The sequence below is a fragment of the Anabrus simplex genome, chromosome 6 (assembly GCF_040414725.1).
Source record: "Anabrus simplex isolate iqAnaSimp1 chromosome 6, ASM4041472v1, whole genome shotgun sequence".
Taxonomy (NCBI): domain Eukaryota; kingdom Metazoa; phylum Arthropoda; class Insecta; order Orthoptera; family Tettigoniidae; genus Anabrus; species Anabrus simplex.
Window position 1 is genome coordinate 7175774 of NC_090270.1, and position 24767 is coordinate 7200540.

Below are 24767 nucleotides of genomic sequence, written 5' to 3' on the forward strand. Positions count from 1 at the left end.
ATAACACTTTTGGACTGCACTTACAAAATTTTCTCCCGCATAATTTACAATAGGATAAAAAGCATTCTGGAACTACAACTTGGAGAATGCCAAGGGGGATTTCGCCCATACAGAAGTTGCCCAAACCAAATTCTCAGCTTGAAACTTTTTTTTTTTTGCTATTTGCTTTATGTCGCACCGACATAGATATGTCTTATGGCGACGATGGGATAGGAAAGGCCTAGAAAGTGGAAGGAAGCGGCTGTGGCCTTAATTAAGGTACAGCCCCGGTATTTGCCTGGTGTTAAAATGGGAAACCACGGAAAATCATCTTCAGGGCTGCCGACAGTGGGTCTTGAACCCACTATCTCCCGATTACTGAATACTGATATACAATAATAAAGTTTTATTATGAATCCACCTGTTCAATACATTATAATGTTATTACATTTAAAATAACTTCATTAGTTAAAAAGTTATATATGGGACATGTTTCGCTCCCTTATAGAGCATCATCAGCCAAATCTGAATCTCAAATAATTGTTATTTACGTAAATAAAGACTTAAGAACTATTAGAACATTTTTGACAAACTTAAAACTTATTCTATTAGAAAATCATAAAATATAAAATCTTTGTATTCATGGCTTAATTACATGTGCTTAATAGGAAGATACATTAAAATTATGGAAGAGGGAGTACTAAAATATAAAATAAATAATATATATATCATGTCCAAAATCCTAGAAAGACGTGAAGATCAATCTTAGGACCTAAATTTGAGGATTGACTTAGCAATGAGATCTTCTAAAAAAGTTATTTATCCCTTGTGGATAAGAGTCTATAAAGATTCAAATTTATCGTCAATTTGATGATTGAACTTATAACAGGATAAATGTTGGTCTTCAAGAAATTTAAATGCTTGTTGTCATGTGACCTCGGCGACTGGATACTGGCCGCACTTAAGCGACTGCAGCTATCGAACTCGGTCAGCTTGAAACTGATAATGGAGTATTACAAATACAGAAATAAACATCTGTTTATTTCATTCATAGATTAAAAAGCAATAAAGGCTTATGATAATATACACAGACCCACTCTTTTAAAAATCCTCAGATCATATGACCTTCATCCTAAATTAACAAAAATTATTGAACTAACTTCAACCAACATGATTTCAAAAGTAAATTTCAGGGGAGACATGTCAAATGCTTTTAAAATAAATACAGGCCTCAGACAAGGTGACGGATTATCCCCACTGCTTTTCAGTGTGGCTCTGGATTACATCATGAAAATTTGGCAAATAGAAAACCCACCTAAAATCAAAATCGGACCTAAACCCTCAATAAAGACAAACTGCCTAGGGTTTGCAGATGATTTAGGTCTTTTAGTCCTTGGCATGGAAGAAGTCTGTGCTCAGATCACCAGTCTCCAGTAAATTGCATTAAAAAAATACGATTACAAATATCCTTTGAGAAAACTGAGATCATGCCAATGAAACCGCTTGACATAAGCAAAGTCATCATAAATGATCCAAAAAAAAAGAAATGAACGTAAGTCCTACAACTTAAATACCTTGGAGAAATCATTATGCACAACTTAAGTGAGAAAGCAACATGGATAAGTAGAACCAACAAAATGAAAGAAAGCACAATTTCTAACTTAACTTTGCCCAAAACCACTTATGCTTGCAAAACCTTGTTCCAAATTAAAAATGAAAGAAGAACTGATCAGCTCCTCAAAACTGAAAGAATTATTATTAGAACTTGCATAAATAAAAAGTACCAGGTTGAAGGATTCTGGAGAATCCTCCCCAATGAAACTGTCTGTTGAGAGATTGACTCTGTTACCAGCGCAATGGCGAAGAAAAGAATCTCTTAATTCTTTCACACCTTACGATTACCAGAAGGCAGGATTTTATGACAACTAGTGATGAGAAATCTGGGAAAGAAGACAGGAGGGCATTGGATCAAAGAAATTCAAGAGGATCTCAAAACAGTTGGACTCGAAATTACAGATGCAGAGAACAAGAATAAAATTACCGCCCTTCTTAAGAATCACAAATTTTCAACTGAAATGATGCACCGAAGACCTGTAGATATTTCAGACGAATTAAGAACACTGTGATCAGAATGAATGAAGAAATACTGGGCAGATAAGAAGAATCAAACAGTACAACCTTCAAAGAAAAAGTATACATGGAAGACTCAAGTGGTCCAGTGTGGCCAATAAAGTGAGTAATAATAATAATAATAATAATAATAATAATAATAGCAGCATATGGCCTCCAGTGAGGCCTAGTGCATGTCTTTGCCAGGTGACCTGCGTGTCTATGGGGATGGGCCCCTGCCTATGGTGAGTTATAATGTTGAGGACGGCACACACTCCCAGTCCCTGATTCTGAGGAATTAACCAATTAAGGTTTTAAAATCCCTGACTCCGCTGGCCCGTTATAACAGTGTCAGTCTGTTAATACGATGATCATTTACAAAAGGTTCCTTTTATGTTGTAGCTCCTGTTGGAAGTTGTTGCTTGTACCGTGGTCTTCCAGTTCGTACCAGAAGCCAATGAGGGTGAGGCTGAGGGAAGAGTGCCACCATATTACGATAAGCTGAACTCTTGGGTAAGACAAATACTGTAAACTGTTCTCATTACTATAATACAGTGAAGCCTCGTTAGTGCGTTCCTCTCGCTTAGCATGTCGTAAATTTGAAGTCCCGATCCACTGCGTATTAAATCTATAAAAATACCTCGCTTATCGCGACACAAATTTTCACTATTACCACTTAGTACAAACACATTTTTCGTAGCTTGGAAAATGTACTTTGTCATCCCTTGTGAAAGGAACATTATTTCCAACACAGATAAACAGCTCTCGCCACAGGAGGCAGGTTGGGGAAAGTTGCGTGAAAACGAGAAATGGCCTTGAATTCCTGAACTTTACAGTGGTAAATTACACCTTCAGGGTGTTAGCCTCGGGAAAGTTGAGTTTTGCTTGCCGCTTTTCACTGATATTGCTGAATAACCCTGCAAGCCTGTTTGTGCTTGTATTTCGCATTCCATTCATAAGTTAAAAATGAACTCTGGGTTGAGTGATACAGTGAAGGGTAGCGAATTTATTTGTCGTGTGATAGTCTACCATCGAATTAGGAACGTGACGAGCTTGGTGCTTATATGTTTTGTGGTAGCCCAGTTTTGGATACTGAAAAAAGTCGTGAAATCACCTGCTAATAGAGACAAAATTAAAATCCAAGAAGTAGATAGTGCTGGCGTGCAAGACCAACTAGTCGGTCTTGAAACTCGCACCTTTGAGTTTCGACTTGACTAGATCGTAGTTCTATCGCATTGAAAGTCATTCTCTGGCACATGGCTGAGTTTGATCTCCAAATAATTTTTGGTTGAAGAGTGTGAACTAGTGATGGGTCGTTCATGAACGAACTGACTCTTTTGAACGACTCACTGGAGAGAGCTAGCTCAGAGCTAGCTCTCTCAATGAGAGTCGACTCTTGTAAGAGCTAGCTCCCTCCTTGCTCCTTGAGAGCTAGCACGAGCCGACTCTTTTATCAACAGCTAGTCGTTCAATTACGAGTCGACTCTTGTATGAGCTAGCTCCCTCCTTGCTCCCTGAGAGCTAGCACGAGCCGACTCTTTTATCAGCAGCGACTCCAAGAAAGAGCTAGCTCGTCACATCGACTCTCGTTCATTTCTAGCCAATGCCATGCCTCAGATAATCACGTGACGTACTGAAGCCGCTTTCTTTTTTATAGGCTGCCCAGTCTAGCCTCTTCCCGCATTCAGTCAGTGCTCTGAGTGCAGTGGTTGTGGGCTGTTTGTTAGGTACGTTTTTGTGCCATAGTTCTGGCAACTTGCAACGTAACGAAACAATGAAATGAAATAAACAACATGTTATTGAGCAATACTTACCTGTTCACTTCCTGTATGCACTCATAATCTATGAAGGATGTAGGGCCTAGTATAGATCCAGTAGGTTAGGAGCAAATAAACGACACGAAGTTCGGGTTAACTAACCTCAACTAAGCACGAACAAACAGTCGCTATCCAGAATACTGAATATACCACTCGGCAAGTAGAAACGGCATAGTTTTATTCTGTCTGAAATAATTAAGAAATACTCTGATAAATCCTCATCTGTTTCTTAAATGAGTTCGTAGTTATGAATTAACATATTGTCAAAATCTTTCGGTTTTACGGTACAGTGGATAAAATAATATACCGTAGTTTTAAATCGAATTAAGGCAAATAGAAAATAACACTAGTTTTGGCTTTAAAATATAGGCTAAATAACTCATACCAACGTGTATATCGCAGTACATTTTCAAATAATTTTTTATTGACGTGTAAGAAGTCCGACTCCTTAGCTGGATGGTCAGCATTGAGGCCCTCGCTGCAGAGGGTCCCGGATTCGATTCTCGGCCAAGTCGGGAATGTAATTCTTCTGGCTCGGGAACTGGGTATTTGTGTTTGTCCCAACACTTTCCTCTTCATATTCAGACAACACACCACAGTACCAACCACCATAGAAACACGCAATATTGATTACATCCCTCCGCATAAGGTTAGCGTCAGGAAGGACATCCGGTCATAAAACAGGGCCAGCCGGGCTGAGTGACTCAAACGGTTGAGGCGCTGGCCTACTGACACCAACTTGGCAGGTTCGATCCTGGCTCATTCCGGTGGTATTTGAAGGTGCTCAAATACGTCAGCCTTGTGTCGGTAGATTTACTGTCACGTAAAAGAACCCCTGCGGGGCTAAATTCTGGCACCTCGGCGTCTCCGAAAACCATAAATGTAGTTGGTGGGACGTAAAGCCAGTAACATTATTACTTATTATAAAACAGGGCCAAATCCACATTTGCGGAACAGTTCGCACCCGCGAACCCACAAGTGTAGGAAAAGTGGTCGAAGCGGAAGAAGAAGAAGAAGAAGAAGTAAGTTTAGATAGTGTAAGGAATGCCAATATATCGAACATATACGACTCATACGGTTTAATCGTTCTTGAAAAAAAAAATAGAAGAGAGTGTGACCATACTGTACACGAAAAATAGGCAAAATGCTATGCGTACTGTAGTATACTTGGTTATATGTACATTTGTGCTGATAGTAGTTTCCATTATTTTCGTTAAAGATCGCGTTTAATCAGCTATGTTTCCTACGCTGCATTAATGAATGAAAGAATCTGTTGTCCCAACGCGGAGTGTCAAGTGAGAAACTTTCTGCAGCTCCAGTCGAAAGAGGATATTCTGATGACCTCTTTTGAGTGAAATGTAAACTACGTGCACAGGAATAGAGATTCTTCTTATGCTTATCTGGATTGCCGGGGTCGAACGGAAGTATTGCCAATATCTCGAACAAACGTCCCATACGGTGCATTCAATCTTGAAAGGCATCATTTTAAGGAGAATGGAACTTAGGCAAAGTAATATTAGATGTCATCAATCAACACTGTATATTTGTGACACGTTTCTTCGTTACTGTGTATAAAACTTTATCATCGGATTAATTGCGAATGTTGGCAGCAATGGACATTTGTTTTATTCCAAGAGTAGCGTAACAAACTGTACATTGTGTTGCCGTCTGTTGTGTAAAAGGTGAACTATCTCGCACCATCTCGCTCCTTCAAATAAAGACGGGAGTCATGATTAATCTAGAAGATGTAAAATCACGCTATTTTGGGCGCTTCTGAATAAAAAACTCAAGGCTTGGTGTATACTATAGTAACTTAAACCCCATTACATTCTTAAACAATTATTTATTAACGTGTAAGTATTGCCAATATCATGAACATACGTCTCGTCACGGTGCATTCAGTCTTGAAAAGCATCATTTTAAGAAGAAAAGAACATGGGCAAAGTAATATTAGATGTTATCCATTAATACTGCATATTTGTTAAACATTTCTTCGTTACTGTATATAAAGCTTTATCGTTAGATTATTTGCCAATGTTGCCAGGAGTGCATTTGTTTATTTCAAGAGAAGTTTTCTGAACTAGACGTTGTGCTGCCATCTGTTGTGGAAAATATAAACTATTTGCGCTATATCGTTCATTCCCGGAAGTCATACAGAGCGACCGGAAGTCATGAAGAGCGACCGGAAGTCATAAAGAGCCGTCTGCCCTAAACCGGATGAACGAATGAACGAACGAACCTGGAGCGGAGAGCGGCCTCTGACTTCCTGGCTCGCTCCTACCTTCCCGCTCCCAAGAGTCGACTCTTTTGAACGACTCTCAGTTAGGAGCGGGAGCAAATGAGCTAGCTCCCTCAAAAGAGCTAGTTCGACCCATCACTAGTGTGAACAGAAAACAATGTTTAATTACCCACTGGTCCGAAATATAAGGCTTCAGCTAACATTTGTTTTGGAAAGAATGTGATGTGCAATGATTAGTTCATACTTTTATGGGTCCCAGTGCAGATGCTTCCATATTTGTTGTCTGGTACTTCACAAACCTTGTTGTTATATGCATATACTTTTCCCCTGTGAAAAACATTATTGTATTTGTTTTCTCATCTTCTGGCACCTTTTAATACTCTCCTCTCATCTTTAGAAACTATAGATAGCCTATATTTTTCACTGTAGCCATACATACACAATATAAAATGTGTGCATGTCGGAAAAAAATATTGAGTTTTTACATATCCCTGTTGGATAGTGTTTATTTGTATATTTAGTTGTACGTTTTCTCGCTTAACACATTCCCTTTCTTTGTCCCCTGCAGCAACGTTTTAATGAGGTTTTACTGTTCTTTGATTTTGGTAGAGAGAGTGTTCTTAATATAAATTAAACTTCCAGCTTGGCCAGATTCTTCAACGAGATGCTCCTCAAGTCCCGATCGAGATCTGTGAGCTGGAGTCTAACGGCGTGGTTCTTCGCTACTGTCCTCTGGAGATGGGTTCCGAGAGGCATCCCTCTCTTCAAGAAATCGAAATGTTTGTCTCTTGTCTGGAGCAGCAACTTGTAAGTGTGACACTAACCTGAGATACATCATTCAAACAATTAGCACTATTAGCTGCCATCCTTGATTCCTGGCACTGTCAGAAATTTGAGATTGGCAAAAAGGCTTATGTGGTTAAATAAGCACATGCAGCTCACCTCCATTCGAGGTTTGCCTGAAAAGAGTTGCACCATCTCAGGGCAAGGCCACAAATTTACTTTTCTTTCATCCATTCATTTAGCATCAACAGACTGTTCAATTACATATTATGAAATATGCCAGTAGTATAAAACAAGTAGACCACTTCTACCTTGGAATTATTCTCTCTAAGTGCCGCATTCCGCAGAAGGCTGTGGAAAATGGAATCCATTGCTGCCAACGTAGCTTTCAGACATCTCTTTCATCAGTTTTTTTTTCTTAACAAAGATCTGAGAATATATACCGGATTGCAGGTATTGCTGATTGACATTGCTTTATGGATGTGAAACGTGGAGCCTATACTGCTGTTGTGTCAAGAAACTGGAACACTTTCACCAGCAGAAACTTAGGTCCATTATGAATATTAAATGAGAGGATTGTAAGAGTCATGTTGCAGTTCTTCAGAGAGCCCAAATGAACAGTATAGAAGTCACTGGCTCAGATTAATTGGCCATGTCTAGCATGTGAGCGATGAGACTCCCTCGGCAAATCCTGTGTGGTGAACTCGGCACTGGTAAGGGATCTTGTGGTTGACCTTTTAATTGCTGCAAAATTGAACTCAAAATGACCCGGAAGACCACTTTCAACTTTAACACTTGATATGCTATTGCAGAAGATTATACTCTCTGGCACATAACTGCTTCACCTGCCATTGTCTTGTCTAAACAAGAATGACAAACATATGAAACAGAGGGGTCACTTCAACTAAACCTTGGTATGTCCTCCTCCTGCAGTTAGATGTAACCTGGTTCATGAAAGTATTGGTCTAGGAAAGACAGAACTGGAAAAGGTGCGTCACTTCCAAGTCTTTAGAATGTGTATTCTTCCAGGATAGTAGTATAGTAAGTGAAATTCAACCAAGGGCCTGCAAAACTATCAAAATGGATTTACAGAAAGCAAAAGTACTTAGTCAGCAGTTTAATATGAGGATAATATTCAGGTAGAGAAAGTATTGAAATTTATGCATGAAATATATTTACAAAAAAGATACACATGTTGAAAATTAATAAACCATCTGAAATTAAGATATCTGGGGATATACTAATGGCATACCTACCAACCTTCCTGATTTAGCCAGGAGACTCCAGATTTTCGACTTTTTTTCCTGCCTTCCGATTATTCTATTTTTTCTCCCGATTTTAGCTTATTTTTAGATGAACTTCATTTGTTTTCAAATCGCGTGATTTCAGCTTTGTACGATCATTGGGCGCTTTCAAATGAAATATTGACTTTTATTAATACGAGGAATGTGCGATGTTTACTAAACCTGCATATCACGATGCATATCTCATTCTCGCGTGCTATGTTGGTGTTCATTCACATCAGTCTAGTCTATTCTAGAGACTAGTCGCTAGATTTGGAGTATTTTTTTAGTAATTTAGTTACAGAATTTCAAAGACAGCGACTAGTGACTTTTCCAGAGATTTTAGCAACTATTTGGAGACAATTCTGGTGACTTTTAATTTATTACTTGATAAATAGCATTGCGCTTCTCATAATCGCGCAGGCGTGTGATGCAGTGTATTAGTCTATGCATTTGCTAAGTAACGGTATCTAAGTGTATGACTGATTCACACGTGTGGAGCATGAGTTCATACTATTTTTGGAAGGCTTATCAGAGACCGATCATCTCACTCGCTTATTTCCTGTGAAGGAATGGAGAGGTGTAATTTTTTGCCTTGTAGCCTCGTATAGCAACAGTCTGGTTTTGAGACAATAAGTGTTATACCATAGTACTCCTGTATTGTTTGAAGTTGTAGTGGCAGCGTTCTAAATGTTTATTAGAAGACTAGTGTTATTGAATATAATGTGCGAATATGGGGAAGTCGTCATGTGTACAAAGATAAGGAATCGGACCGTCTGAATTTGTGCCGTTCGGTTAGGGGGACCCTGCTGTAAGCTTGCATCCGGAAGATAGTGGGTTCAAACCCCATTGGCGGCAGCCCTGAAGATGGTTTTCCATGTTTTCCCATTTTTACACCAGACAAATGTTGGGGCTCTACCTTAATTAATGCTACGGCTACTCCCTTCCCATTCTCATTCCTTTCCCATCTCTTCGTCGCCATAAGACCTATTTGTATCGGTGCGAAGTAAATCAGACTGTAAAAAAATTAAAAATAACTTCTTAAGATTTCAGAAAAGTTATGTGTGAAAATTGGTATAGGCCTGTATCAGCAAATTCATGCAACCTTCGTTGTCTGCTGTGGAGGAGCTGAAAAATTAAAAATTATTTTTCTTCTGAGTAGGTACGTGAATTTAATTTCTTAAATGATTAACCCTTAATCGGGGGTCTAGACGACCGACCTCTAAAAGTTTTGGACAAGGAATCTGGCTGAAGGTCAGCTATGCCCCCCCTCCTCCAGATTATCTCCCCCAAGGGATCATCTAGCCACCTGATAGGGTGGCCCCTCCTCAGTCGCCCTGTAGACAGGGAGGTAGATGGTTGAGTCAGTCTGCAGTCTTTTACACCGGTGCACCCGTTAGTGTAACTTGTGTCTCGGTCATTGTGACCAGTACGTGCCCAGCTGTGTTTTACTAAATTCGTTTAGTTTCTTGTGCATATACATCTCAATAGGGATCCTGCTGAAGAGGAAAGGATCCGATTATTGATAGAGAGTGTTGAAAAGGAAGAAAGTTAAAAGAATAACAGCATTTGTGAAAGGCAGAGACAAAGCAGTAGGATGCCTATTGGAAGAAGTTGATGAGGCAGCAGAAGATACTTCCAGACAGCAGCCATAAAGTGATGATGAAGGTGAAACTGACAGTCTTCAGGTTAGTGACCATGATACAGATAGTGAGCTATCTGGTGATGACAGATGTGGTGCTGGTGTTTGACAGGCAAGGACGGCGAGACAGAATGGCGTGCAGACCCAACATTCGCAAGGACTGGTCATGGACCAGGTCATATTATTGTAACTCCCCTTCCAGGGCCTAAAGGTTTAGCCAGGAATGTTAAAACTCCAATTGAAACCTGGGAGCTATTTTTTCCAGACGATATTGTACAAAAGATTGTCGACTATACCAATATTTGGTTAAAACAATGACAATAATTCTTCAGTATATTCACATAAAGACAATAGTGCAAAAGTGAACTTGAATATGAACTCAAATATATGTAAAATAATGTATAATTCTCTCATATCCATGTTTTTCACGAGGGTGGTTGTTATGCTGTAAAATTGGTTTTTATCATTTGATATACAAATATTTCTGAAAAACGGTGTTTTAATTTATGATTACTCATGCCAGAAATATTACAGTGACAATGGATGAAGGGGAGGTTGTGGGTTCGGATCCCACTGGTGTCTGGCTGGCCATTTTTGTTCTGTACTTAACATCTCTTCAACACGTACTACATGTACGTAACACGACCTAATAAGTTGAAAGTCTATTTCGATTTCAAATATATATCTAGTTGAAATAGCTTCCATTATACAAACCAGAAAATAAAAATAGAACGGAAAGTTATTTTTCAAACCTTTCAAAGTTTATTTGTAAATTAACTCAATTTTCAACAAGTTTTTATTTTTCTAATGCGGTCATTGAGTGTGTAAAAATGTTTTAAATATTATCTAAATAAAAGTAAACTTACTTGCAACAATATTAAACTTCAACATTTTTATTAGATTTCAAGGCCGTACAATAAATTATGAAAATAATCGCTGCGGTCTAAAAGACCGCGCGCGCCCGAGAGTGTTCGTCGGAAGAGCGTTAATTATCATACAAATAAAGTGCAACTGGATTATGGTGGTTAATTTGACTTAGCGACTTTTAATTTAGAATTTGGCGACTTTTGGCTAACACTGTTTGGCAATACTTGTTTGGGTGCTTCTATGCTTATATTTGCTTTCTGTGGTGTTCTGCCCTGTTCGTTTTGATGCGTGCATGTGTTTTGTTCAAGCATATCCAGTATTTATTGAAGTTTTTACAGTGGGATGATTGTTATTTGGTTTCCCGAATCCCTGAAGATGGTTTGTTTTTGTGTTAAGCGGTTGTTTATAAATTATAATATAAATTTTCATTTAATTGTAGTGTTTTTACTTGGTGTTTTGAATGTTCACTCTGACCAAGAAATACAATTCTGTTTTTTTGATACAGTTTTCGGAACAGTTTCCATGCATTATTGAATCTGGGAAAGGTGCCTCTTTTGCATTTTGTACTGTTTGTGAAATATTTCTGTATCACATGGTGGAAAAAGTGATGTTTCAAAACACGTGGAAACAAAGAAGCACCGAGAAAATGTCAAGAGTATTGAAAGTAATAAAAAACTAAATTTTGCTGTTAAAACTGAAGGTGATGGGGTCATAAATGCTGAATGCTTGTTTACATCATTCATTTTGGAGCATAATTTGCCACTTAATTGTGCAGATCATGCAAGTCACCTTTTCAGAAAAATGTTCCCGGACAGTGATATTGCAAAGAAATACGGCTGTGCAAGAACAGAAACTGCGGCAATTATTGGAGAAAGAGAAAGAAGAAATAGTAGACATATTGAAGAAATGGCCATTTTCTGTTCCAACTGACAGAAGTAACAAAGGAGATTGTAACCTATATCCCATAGTCATCACCATCATCATAATTTCTTTGCTCCAGCAAGCCAGGTGCGGTTGTGTACGAGCCTCCTCCAGTTTGTTCTATCCATCCACAGATGCTGCTCATATATGCGACACCAGTTCTCATCTCTAGTTTCAAGGTCCTTCATTATCTGTTTTTCCCAAATATCACGAGGTGTTCCTTTTGGTCTCTTCCCAGGAACATTGTGATCAAAGTATGTTCGAGGAGTCCTGTGAGGGTTCATTCTTTTCATGTGACCATGCCATTGCAATCTCTTCACTTCTACAGTCTCCAGCAAGCAACTTTCCAATCCAAGCTGTTGTCTAATATCCACATTCCTTATCCATATCCCATAGTACTGTATATGATCAGAAGAGACAAAAAATTGAAAGCTGCTTGAAACTGAAAGGGGACACAACTGGTGTGAACATTTTGGTGCCCTTCTTCTCAACACCCTAAAATGCAGTATTCCTCTTAATAACTGTTTAGCCTTCATAATCATCATCATCATCATCATCATCATCATCATCATCATCATCATTTCCCTTAATCCAGCTGTAGTCGCGTGGGGATAAATATGGTTCCTCTCCAATTTCTTCAGCCTTTCCACCACTCCTCCTCCAGAACTGTGTTCCCGTCCAAATTTCCTTTTATAATGCTGTGTTGGATGGTATCCTTTCATCTCAATCGTGGTCATCCACGGCCTCTCCTTCCTTGCGTTTGCATTTCCATCACTTTTTTTTTGGCATTCTTTCGTCACTCATTTGCTTTATGTGCCCAAACAATCTTAGTCGGCTCTATTCTATCATTCATTTTTATGTCCGGGTCCATGGCTAAATGGTTAGCGTGCTGGCCTTTGGTCACAGGGGTCCTGGGTTCGATTCCCGGCAGGGTTGGGAATTTTAACCTTAATTCTTTAATTTAGCTGGCACAGGAGCTGGGTGTATGTGTCGTCTTCATCATCCTTTCATCCTCATCACGACGCGCAGGTCGCCTACGGGAGTCAAATCAAAAGACCTGCATCTGGCGAGCCGAACTTGTCATCGGACTCTCCCGGCACAAAAAGCCATACGCCATTTCATTTCATTTCCACTCCAATTTCTTCCCGGATTTTCTCATTCCTTATTTTGTCTCTTCTACTCTTCTGTATCATACTCCTCAAGAACTTCATTTCGGCTGCCTGTATTCGACTCTCATTATTCTTTGTCATTGTCCAAGTTTCTGCTCCGTAAGTTGTTATGGGTATGTAATACATCTTGTACATCGTTTCCTTTGCTTCCATTGGCACATCTTTGTCCCATAACATGTCTCTTACACTATGATAGAAACAAGTTCCCGCTTGAATCCTCTTACTAATCTCAACATCCAGTCGAGCATTCTCCATTAATTCACTCTCCAGGTATTTGAACGTTTCCACTACTTCCAGGGGCATGTCTGTAAGTCTAATCTGACCTTTCACTTCTTAACAACATAACAAGACTTTTACTCTTTTCTACACTTATTTTCAATCCACATTCTTCGATCTTCCCATTCACTACATCCAATTGTTCTTGAACCTTCCTGTCATCTTCTCCCCAAATCACAATATCATCTGCAAATGACATGATGTTCATTTCTCTTCCTCCATATCCTGCTTTTTGCTGTTTTCATGTTGTCATCCATTACTATTGTAAACAGGATTGGTAATAGAACACTTTCCTGTCTCAGCCCACTAGTTATTTTGAACCAACTTGTCCTGCCAACTTGTGTTTGCATGCAACTACAACATTCCTTGTACATTGCCATGATCATTTTTATTAATCCCTGTCAGTTCCTTTTTGCATCAGTCTGTCCCAAACATTAGTCCTGGGGACACTGTCATATGCCTTTTCAATGCCAATGAATGTCATCACCGTATCATTTCCGTACTCCCATTGTTTAGCCGTATGTTGTGATAATGCACCGTTAATGGTTGGAATGAAGAATGGAGTTGCTGGTGTGCTGAAACATGATATGCCTCATCTCTTTGTTGTTGCCTGTCCCTGCTGTTTGTTCAGTTTGGCTGCAGGAATGTGAGCATCATGCTTGCCATTCAGGATTGATGATTATTTATTGGACATATACTATTTTCTGAAAATAAGTTCTAAGTGGAAAGAGAAACTGAAACAATTTCAGGAACTGTACAATGTCGAGACAAGGAAAATTTTAAAGCGTGTGTGCACCCGTTGGCTTTCTGTGAGCAAATGTTTATGCAGGTTGTTGGAACAGTGGCAGCCTTTGTCAAGTCTGCTCAGTTATGAAGTGAAGTCCCCTTGTGGGTGGGGGCGGTAGAATAACACCCACGGTATCCCCTGCCTGTCGTAAGAGGCGACTAAAAGGGGCCAAGGGGCTCTGCACTTTGGAGCATGGGTTGGCGACCACGGGGCCTGTAGCTGAGTTCTGGCGTTGCTTCAACTTACTTGTGCCACGCTCCTCACTTTAATCTATCCTGTCCAACCTCCCTTGGTCTATTCTTGTTCTTTTCCGACCCCGACGGTATTACGTATGGAGGCCTAGGGAGTCTTTCATTTTCACGCCCTGAGTGGTCCTTGTCTTCTTTTGACCGATACCTTCATTTTTCGAAGTTCGGACCTCTTTCATTTTTTCTGTCTGCTTAGTGTTATATAGAGGATGGTTGCCCAGTTTTACTTTCTCTTAAAACAGTAATCACCACCACCACCACTTATGAAGTGAACAGGTCAGAATGAAAGTCTCAAAACGTACCATATTCCGAAGATGAAACAAACATCAGTAGACGGTGCTGCCCTTTCAAGGAAAGAACCAATGAATTACAGTCCCATGTACTTCTTCACCCAAAACAACTAGCCAGGATTCTTTCATCAAATGTTGTCTGTCTCATGACGAAAGGCTTTTTTTCTATGTGCCATCAAATTTAAATAAGGCTTTAAGTCTGTTTTTATCAAATGTTATACCTAAATTTGATAAACCAAATGCAATTTTGCCATCAAGTGTGCCCCACATCCATTTACTGCAAGATCTGCTGCTGGACACATTAAGGAATTTGGTATTGAAATTTGCACAAAGGGTGGTTAAATCGTCCTCTCTTTTGGAAGTTGATTACCACAGGGAAACCAGAAGAATGATTGTGACTTGGTCATTTGTAGTTGAACTTCCCATCTGAATCATGAGTTTGAAAGTACGTCAGTGCCGTATGTGACTACAATGTCCACAAGTTACCATTGAAGAATGAAATGCTGAAGAATGCAACAGTTGCACGAATTACACCTGCATGCGAGGCTTTATTTTCTTCTGTGATGTATTTATTGGCCAAGTTTCCAGTCTTACTGAATGCAGATTCAGTGTGAAGCCATGGATATTACGTCCCAGTTCTGTGAATTTCAGATAGAGATGTTAATGGAAGAAGGAATTGATGTGCAGTGGTCTACAGTAAGAAGTCGTGATAGGAGCCTAAATTATTATAGAATAGTTTATGTTATTCATGGTATTTTAATAATCCCTCACAATAACGCTGAATGTGAGAGAATATTTAGTCAGGTGACTTAAACGCGAACACAGTACAGGTCATCTATTCGTGATGAAAACTTGGAGAGTTTGTTGACAGTAAAATCAAGGTTACAGGGCAACTGCTTACAACAAACCTATGACAGAGGGTTGCTTGGACAGGGAAAATCAATAGCAATTTTCTACTGATGGAGAAGCTTCTGTAAACCAATAAGATGGAAGGAAGGTAGGCCTACCATACCATATGTTCTAATAAACTTTCTGGTGTTTTATATTTAGGTCTCACTGAATCCGAATACATACTATTCCATTCAGTTTCTCTAGAAATATGTGTTTATTTAAATGTGGACTTGACATGTTGCATGGAGCTTGCTAGGATAATGTACGTATTGCACAAAACATGTAGAATAAGCAGTTTTCACCAATTGTATCTCCTGATTTCTCCCAATTATTCCTGATTTTCATATCAAAATATCCTGATTTTTGGTTTGGTAAAGTTGGCAGGTATGTACAGTGGAACCTCGATTCTCTGTTTTTCGAGGGACCATGAAAATAAAACGTACAACACGGGAAAACGGAAAATCCGGGAATGAATGAAAACCATCAACAATTTGGCTAAACATCACAAAAATGAAATATATATAATTATAATCTTACAAAAACTCCTAAACCAAACCACAGCCCCAATGGGTCTTTGCTTGCCAAGTGACTGCTGCTCAGCCCGAAGGCCTGCATATTACGAGGTGACGCATGGTCAGTGTGACGAATCCTCCCGGCTGATATTCCTGGCTCTTTAGATCGCGGTCGCCATTTTACCATTAGATAGCTCCTCAATTAAAGGTAATCACTAAGGCTAAATGGACCTGGAACCAGGCTTATATCCGGGTAAAACTGCCTGGCCTGGTCGGAATCGAACCCGGGCCCTCTGGATGAGAGGAAGGCATGTTAGACTGTGAAACCGCATTACAGTAATTACTGGTTCGCGAGTTCAAAATGTGGATACTTTATATTCAATTTTACAGGGGAATCTTCGTCAGTTTCCCGTGAAAACTTCTTTCAGTTCAGCAACTTTGATTAGCCAAACTCTTCAAAAAATCTAAGAACGCCAAGCCAAACGACAATCGACCACAAGTAGTTTTTAATTCTCTCATCTAATAAAATAAAGCACATTAGATACAAAAGCGCCCAACATGATGGCGAAATATCTTCTTTTCTTAATCTTTCATTGTAATTTGGTCTCCGGTATATTGTTCGTAGGCAGTTTCTGGAAATCTTGTACCAGTACCGCGTAAATTAGGCCTATGTCGACTTTTAAGGGTTATGTTGAACTCGGAAAACATGGTTTCAAATGTAAGTATTGTACCAGGAAATGTTCGTGAGTTTTGGGCGTGAGAAGGACCTCAGGTAGTATACGGTGATTTTGGAGCCGATACAGAGAAGGATAGAATCGCAGGGCGAATAATAGATGGTTATACTTTTTCCCAAACAATTTATAAATAATATTCAAAGATTCATCACCCTGCAATCTTAATATAGGACTCAAATCTTCATCAAAATAGGTCAAAATCAAAAGGTTTAAACGGAGATCTTCTTGAAATCAGTTCGGGAAAAAAAAAAAAAATCACTCCTCCATGGGACATTGATATCCTATAGTCTTTTTAACTTTTATGAAAATACTAAGTATCAATTTTGCACTTAGAGTCTTTCTAAGTCTTAAATCATAAAATGAACACACACACTTATTATTGAAAAGTTGAAATAAAGATTTAAATTCTTGTTGAATGTTTACAGTTTGTTAGAATTGAAATTAGGGATCATAAAACACTTGAAAACCCTAAAGTTCTTCTACATAATGTGAATATGAATTAGTTATTAAATTGGAAAAATAAATTTATCACCAAATATGAACTTCTTAGAAATGATGAAAAATTATGAAATATTATTCACACGTAGCACTGGAATATCATTGTTCTGGATTAATAGTTTTGCAAAAAGTCAGTCAGTTTGTGACTACTCACTCAGAAAAGAAATCAGCTTACGAATGTTGAAGTGGAGAATGGAAGTCTGGAACATTCCGCGGAGTGCGGACGGAGACTCGAACTCGGCGATGTTCCATGAAGAGACCACGTTGACGTCCCTCGATGGGTACCATAGATGAAATGATGTTTGATGTAACTGGATCTTGTAGTATTTCACCAAGATTTCCGCTGCTCTTGGAAGTGATATTAGCACACAGAAAGTTCAATTGGCACGATTAATTTTAGTAATCACGGATGTTATTATCACTCACTGTTGTAAAACACAGTTCAGTTCATATTCTAATTTTATGACGTTAAATGAATAATTACAGTCCTTGCTGTATGAGACACAGTTTAAAATCGTCACTGATAACGTCTGAAAATACGGTCGTGAAGTAGTAAGTACAGTTCAAACACTTGAAAATGCAATGTGTAATAATTTTTATCACAGTTTCTGAGCCACTATCATAAGCAGATTGAGATGATTTTCTGATCGTGATTATATTATACTAGCATGAATTATCTAATAAAAAGTTCTTAATGTTCACAGAGTTTATTACTGGAAAAACAGTAAAGTCTTGTCCTAATATGGCACGAACACTGAGAAAATAAAGTTACACACAGTTTAAGGATGTACTGTCTTAAAAGAAATGAGTCCTAGAATAATCAAAGTTGTCGTAAATGATGGTTTCTGTTTATCACACACGATAATTTGAGGTATCGTCGTAGTTCACTATTACGCAAAATTAACAAAGTCCACAATGCCATATACTAGTCTGTAAATATCAAATACTTGAATTCTCACTCCAATAATTTCACAAGTGTTATATTCCGGAAATGTCTAGTATTTTATCGTCGTCGCGGCACGTTAGAATAAGTACGGTGCAGCGTTCTTTACAAGTTCAACGGCGTTCGATTATGGCCATAACTATGTACTCGCGAAACGCGACGAGACTGCACTGACAGACTGTACTCGCCACGAGGGTCAGACTGCTCTCTCTCTCTCTCTCTCTCTCTCTCTCTCTCTCTCTCTCTCTCCCCCTCTGCCTCTCTCTGCTTGCTGGCCTTGACATAGTGGCCTATATATCCCCGCCAGGTGGGCGGCGCTATGAATCATGTGACGAAAGACTGCTCATTCTTTCCGAACTTTAAATTGTTATATTTCAAAAACTACTGGACAGATTGACTTGAAATTTGCAGGGTTTTACTTTTATAATGTCTGCTACAATTTAGCGTTGGTCCTGTTTTGATTGGTCCAGGCGTTAAAAAGTTCATGAGAAAATAACTTTGAGAAACGTCTATAGGGGAGGCAAGTTACAAGCGGCAGTGACGTCACCTGACCTTGCCTGACTTGCTCGTGAAGTCTGGTAGGTACTAGAATGTTCTTTCACTCAGCTGTTCACATATCAGAATGGAATTGTATGCTGGAAATAAAGTTTTTAATTTATATGTGCCAGGTCCCATGCATTCTTGGTACAGTATCGATTCTCAAAAGTACTCGAATGCATTATATTCAATTCTGCCCGTCACTAATCCAGTCAAATTGGAAAGATAAAAGAAATATCATCAAATATTCAGAAATTACGGTTACCCTTCTTGACCTTGAGGTTATCTGGAAAGCACGCTTGCTGCACATGTCAGTACGAGTTGGAAATGATACAAACCATTTAAATGTAACGTGCACAAATAAAACGACTTCGGTTTTTGGTATTTTAACACGAAAATGTAAAATTCCCAGTCTTACATTAGGGCCTAAACAGTAATACGCAATCCCAAGACCTCCCAAGGCCTTCTTTTTTAATGTAAGGTGCAACATCTGTTCTGGTCTCGCTAACATAATCGCGTACAATAATATTAAAATACTAAATTTGTGTTAAGGAGCAGTTTCAGTTCCTGCCTGGTCAGTAGTACGATATAAAAAACGTAAAAATATAAACATCTAACCCTGGACATCGTGTGAACGTTTTATAAGTGCTAACATTTGACGAAAATCGTTCCGTCTTCAAGCAGAGCTAAATTGAAATAATAAATAACGTAGTTCAACTTATTCAATACAAATAAATAAGAAATGTAGTGTTACATTCGGTGAATAGCTTAATGATCCAGTCTGTAATTGTTTTGGTTGCAAAATATATATATATACACACATGCATACATTCACAGAGTTCCATCGGCATTTGAAAGCACAGTGTCGGACATTGAATATTTTGCGCTGATCTTCAGGAGCTAGCGATTTGCTCAATTAAGCGACTCGTTTTCGACTTCTACACAGTTTTGGGTCTTCATATTTATTAAATTGTGTTGTGACTTCGCGCCTGATAGTATATGCAGGCTGGCTCACTTAACTGTTCACCTCTTCTCGTAAACATTTTGAGAAGTGCCGAACTTTGCGTGTGTTGTGCTACTATTCAGAAGATTGTGCCTTACTTCTTATAAGTGACTGACCTCCTACTTCTGCTAGATTTTACAGTGCCAATCCTCATTATCTTATAGTGCCTCTTCAGCTGTTTTTGTGACTCATTCTTTAATTTCTTATTTACCTATGCATTGCTTTTGCATTTTATTCAGCTGATGACCCAGATTGGGGTCGAAACCAATACCGCTTCCGCTTATAATTAAATAGGAATGTAACACTACATTTCTTATTTATTTGTATTGAACAGTTTGAACTACGTTATTTATTATTTTAATTTAATTGTAATGTAGTTCAATACGGAACATCATGAAATTTTTATCTTTAAATTAAAGGAGAGCTGTCAAAATGCACCTTGTCTCCTTACAATTGTTGTGGCCACTCTCTGCTTTATGATTTTCCAAGATTCTCTAAGCAATACCACCCGAATGTGATGCTAAGATCGTTCCTTATGCAAGTTCACCGCCGATCTCTTTTCCAGTACCGATACAGTACTTGCTCTAATTGTCGCAATGACGGGGCGTTAACGCCAAGATCCATAAGTATGTCATAGCCATCCTTTCGTAAGATACAGTTTATTAAAATACGATTGATCGAGGATTTAGCGTTGATGGGACTGGAATTTCTGGACGGTTGATCCGCGAAATAGTTTATTCGAGGAAAGGATAATGCACGATTTTTACAACTTGATTGCAAGGGTAATAAACAAAAAGTGGATAATTACAAGCCAGTCACCTGTGTTGCATGTAAGTCATGGGAAAGCATTCTTTCCAGTTATATAAGACATGTTTGTGAAATTACTAACTGGTTTGACAGAAGGCCGTTTGCATTTTGGAAAAGTTATTCCAGTGAGGCTCAACTTGCAGGATTGCACCTATGACCTAGATTAGGCCCCTTTAAAAATTAGCACTACCGGACTAGACAAAAGAGTGATTCTAAATTTCTGGAGAACAGATCTCAGGAGTAAGTGAGGTTGTATCCGATCCTGTAATGGGATTCAGAAATATTAAGTTAATTGGAACTTTATGTTGTCTTAAATATACAAATGATATGGGTAAGAAACTGGGATCACAGGTAAGGCTTTTTGCAGATGATGTTCAAGTTCAATTCAGTAATCATTGTCTGCATTTAGGACTGTCACCCAGATGGCAGATTCTCTATCGACTGTTCACCTAGTCTTTTCTTAAATTATTTAGAAAAAGTGGGAAATTTATTGAATAATTCCCTTGTTAAATAATTCCAATCCCTTTGTGGGTGGGGTTAACTTCCAATAAGTAACCAGGGGAACCTGACCCCTACAGAGCGTGTCCCCAGGTGGTGAATAGTGGCCCTATAGGACGTAGGGCTGGTTGAAATACCCAGTACAACCCGTGGAGCTACAGGTAGCCCAATTCCTAAGGTCTTTAAAATACTGGGGCACCCTCTCTTTAGGGGTCACAAATATGGAGGGCCCTTGCCCTGGATTATGGGTGAAGACCTCATCAGCATCTATGGCGGAGAAGGTGGATTTCGGTATGGTGGAGATGGCGGAAGGGGCAAACCCATAGCATCTGCACTCCAGAGCAGCGGCTACGAAAAGCATTTGACTCCATGCTAGGGGCGGCCTAATTTGAACCTGGCAGAAGGTAATAAAATGCCTTTGGGAGTATCGAACCCATCGTACAAACAGCCTAAAAAATGAGTGAGAGTGAATCGAGGCCTCAGGAAATGCTAGGGCGCCCCCCTGAAGTGACGCGCAGTTCCCGGTGCTCTGGGGGAACTGTGAGAAGTGGGCCACTAGATATCACAGGAATCGGTATCATCGTCATGACTTAGAATGGCAAGGTAGAAAAACTGAGAGTATATAGAGAAGAAAGACATAGCAATGATGGGAATGAGTGAGACAAAATGGAAAGGGAAAGGTCAAAAAGAATTAATTGGCCAGTTCAGAGCCAGGATGATTAAAGACTTGGACTTGAGAGTGGAATCAAGGATTTTATACAGGTTTATGCACCCCAATCGGGGAATGCAGATGAATGTTTCGAAGAGTTTCTAGAAGAACTGGAAAGTTGTATTGAAAACAAAGAGGTTGTTGGAACAGACAGGGAAAAGAAGAGATAACTGGCCCCTATAGTTATGGAAGCCAAGATGAAGAAGGAGGTGGTTTAGAAAAAAAAAACTCACAAAAAATAACTAAATAAATAAATAAATATGGTTGGGGAGATAGAAAGACAAAGACAATGTTTGATCATATTCTGGTGGAGAAGGAGAAACGTAGACAACTGGAAGATGTGACAGCAATGCCAAGAGCAGATTTTGAAGGAGACCATAAAGTGGTGGTAGCCAAATTAAGACTTGGTAAAATAACGAAGTTAAATAGAAAAAAGGGAAAGAAAAATAAGGGGATGGAAATTAAAAGAGAAAGAAATAAGGAAAAAGTTTCAAGTGGATCTGAAGAAAGAAATTCCCAAAAATGACTTGAACAGTGTGGAAGAGGAATGGACGTTTCAGAAATGGTTTTGTAAAGTGTGCAGTAAACACCTGTGGAAGACTATCAGGGAGGAAAAAGGAAAAGGAGACTCCTTGCTGGAACAGCAGGCAGGGTAAAGGAAGCAGTTAAAGAGAAACAAATGGCTTGGAGGAAGTGGATAGGCAGCAATAGAACAGAGAATTGGCAGAAATATAAAGAAGCCAAAAAGGTATGTTAGAAAATAGTACACCAAGCTCGATAGCTGCAGTCGCTTAAGTGCGGCCAGTGTCCGGTATTCAGGAGATAGTGGGTTCGAACCCCACTGTCGGCAGCCCTGAAGATGGTTTTCCGTGGTTTCCCGTTTTCACACCAGGCAAATGCTGGGGCTATACCGTAATTAAGGCCACAGCCGCTTCCTTCTCGCTCCTAGCCCTTTCCTGTCCCATCGGCGCAGTAAGACCTATCTGTGTCGATTAAATGAAATAAGTTTCATAATGATAGATCCGTATTGAACTGTGATTACAATAGAGTAAATTAATGTATTATTTGGGTCCACCTTTTCAATACAAAATGTAAAGAGTTTAAATTACATAAATGATTAGGGACTAGTTTCGACCTAGTACTAGGTCATCGTCAGCCTAAAGCAAAATTAAAACTAAAATACCGAAGAAATTAAACAATGTAAAGACACGTAAGGTCTCGTAAAAGTACATACCATGTGATATATTGTGCAGCACTATGTTAAAAAATAACTCTCTGAAAGAGATTCATAAAAAGTCCAGTGCACATTAAAAAGATGTTATAGATAGGAATCCTTGAGTTGCTGGATAAGGAGTTTAGAATATGCTGGCTCCTTTAAAGTACTGGTATTCAACTGAAGAACCACTGAGCCGAAGTCACGTTGTTTATTTACGATTAAAGACCAGTGCGCCATTTAGCATTAAAAAGTTGATAGGGATTTAAATTTTTCAGTTGTGGGTCAAGGAATTCAACATATGCTGGCTTCTTAAATTTGCTGCTGTATATTCGAAGAACAACTAAGATGAAGTTACGTCGTTTTTTAAGATATTCATAGACGTAAAAACCCATGGATGCTGGAAAGGCTCTTTAGTTTTTTTGGAACTTGACGGAAGGTAATTGTTGCGCGTGGAGGCTTAAGAATCCAGAGATGCGCTACATTATGTTAAAAAATAGAGATCCATAAAAAAGTCCAGTGCGTCATATAAAAGTAACAAGTTGTAAGAGTAATCCTTAAGTTGTTGGTCATGGAAATCGAAAAAGGTTGGTTTTCAAGCGATGCTGCTGTTCATTCAGAGATCAGTTGAAATTACAGTACCGTAACATTGTCTTCTCAAGATGTTTATAAACTTGAAATAAATGTTGATGCGAAGTAAGATGCTAGAAGAAAGTTCTTCTGTTTTATAGAATCTTGAAGGACGATGGATGTTTCGCGAGGAGGATTAACATATTCTTCTTCTTCTCTCGGTGCCTATCCGTTTTGGATGTTGGCGATCATGATGGCTATTTTTGTCTTGTTTGTGGCAGCGCAGAACAGTTCTACTGATAACATATTGCACCAGCCTCTAAGATTGTCAAGCCAAGATATTCGTCTTCTTCCAGGACCTCTTTTGCTGTGATTTTCCCCTGGAGTATTTTTTTGGGGTAGGTTGTATCTATCTGTGTTGCGCATAATATGTCCCAGATACTGTAGCTTTCGGCATTTCACTATCTTGATCAACATATTTGGAGTTAAATAAAGGTGGTTAGAAATTCGCAGTTCAATGCGGACCATACATTTGAGTCTGAATAAATGACATCAAGGAAAGAAAGAAAGAAAGAAATTTGGTCAGGTAGAAGAAAATATTTAAATAAAATATGTCATAAGGGAATTAATGCGTGTTGTAATAAGCTGAAGAGAGAAATGGGGGTAGGTGAGGTTCAAAGGAAATCTTGAGGATGTGACGGGAGAAAAAGAACGGAAGGAGAAAAAGGGGAAGGGGGAGAGGATATTAAGGCGATTGTCTTTTTTAGACTTAACCATCATTAGGCAACCATATCCCTTAAAATTCAATTCAATATCAATGTCCTTCAAGATTCTAGAAACAGAAGAACTTTCTTCTAGCATCTTACTTCACATCGACATTTATTTCAAGTTTATAAACATCTTGAGAAGACAATGTTACGGTACTGTAATTTCAATTGATCTCTGAATGAACAGCAGCATTGCTTGAAAACCAACCTTTTTCGATTTCCATGATCAACAACTTATGGATTACTTTTATAACTTGTTACTTTTATATGACGCACTGGACTTTTTTATGGATCGCTATTTTTTAACATAATGTAGCGCATCTCTGGATTCTTAAGCCTCCACGCGCAACAATTACCTTCCTTCAAGTTCCAAAAAAACTGAAGAGCCTTTCCAGCATCCATGTGTTTTTACGTCTATGAATATCTTAAAAAACGACGTATATACGAATATACAGCAGCAAATTTAAGAAGCCAGCATATGTTGAATTCCTTGACCCACAACTGAAAAATTTCCATCCCTATCAACTTTTTAATGTTATACTGCGCACTGGTCTTTAATCGTAAATAAACAACGTGACTTCGGCTCAGTGCTTCTTCAGTTGAATACCAGTATCTTAAAGGAGCCAGCATATTCTAATCTCCTTATCCAGCAACTCAAGAATTTCTTTTCTATAA

General features: G+C 38.9%; 1 protein-coding gene across 3 annotated transcripts in view; it reads left to right on the forward strand.

Annotated features, from left to right (window-relative positions):
* LOC136876041 (pyridoxal-dependent decarboxylase domain-containing protein 1) overlaps nt 1-24767 on the forward strand; it is a 236988-nt gene that overhangs the window by 115980 nt on the left and 96241 nt on the right. For all 3 annotated transcript variants that reach the window (XM_068228198.1, XM_067149657.2, XM_067149659.2), the window contains exons 11-12: nt 2491-2601; nt 6787-6951. In XM_068228198.1, the coding sequence (XP_068084299.1) occupies nt 2491-2601; nt 6787-6951 (276 nt within the window). The remainder of the gene's footprint in view (nt 1-2490; nt 2602-6786; nt 6952-24767) is intronic.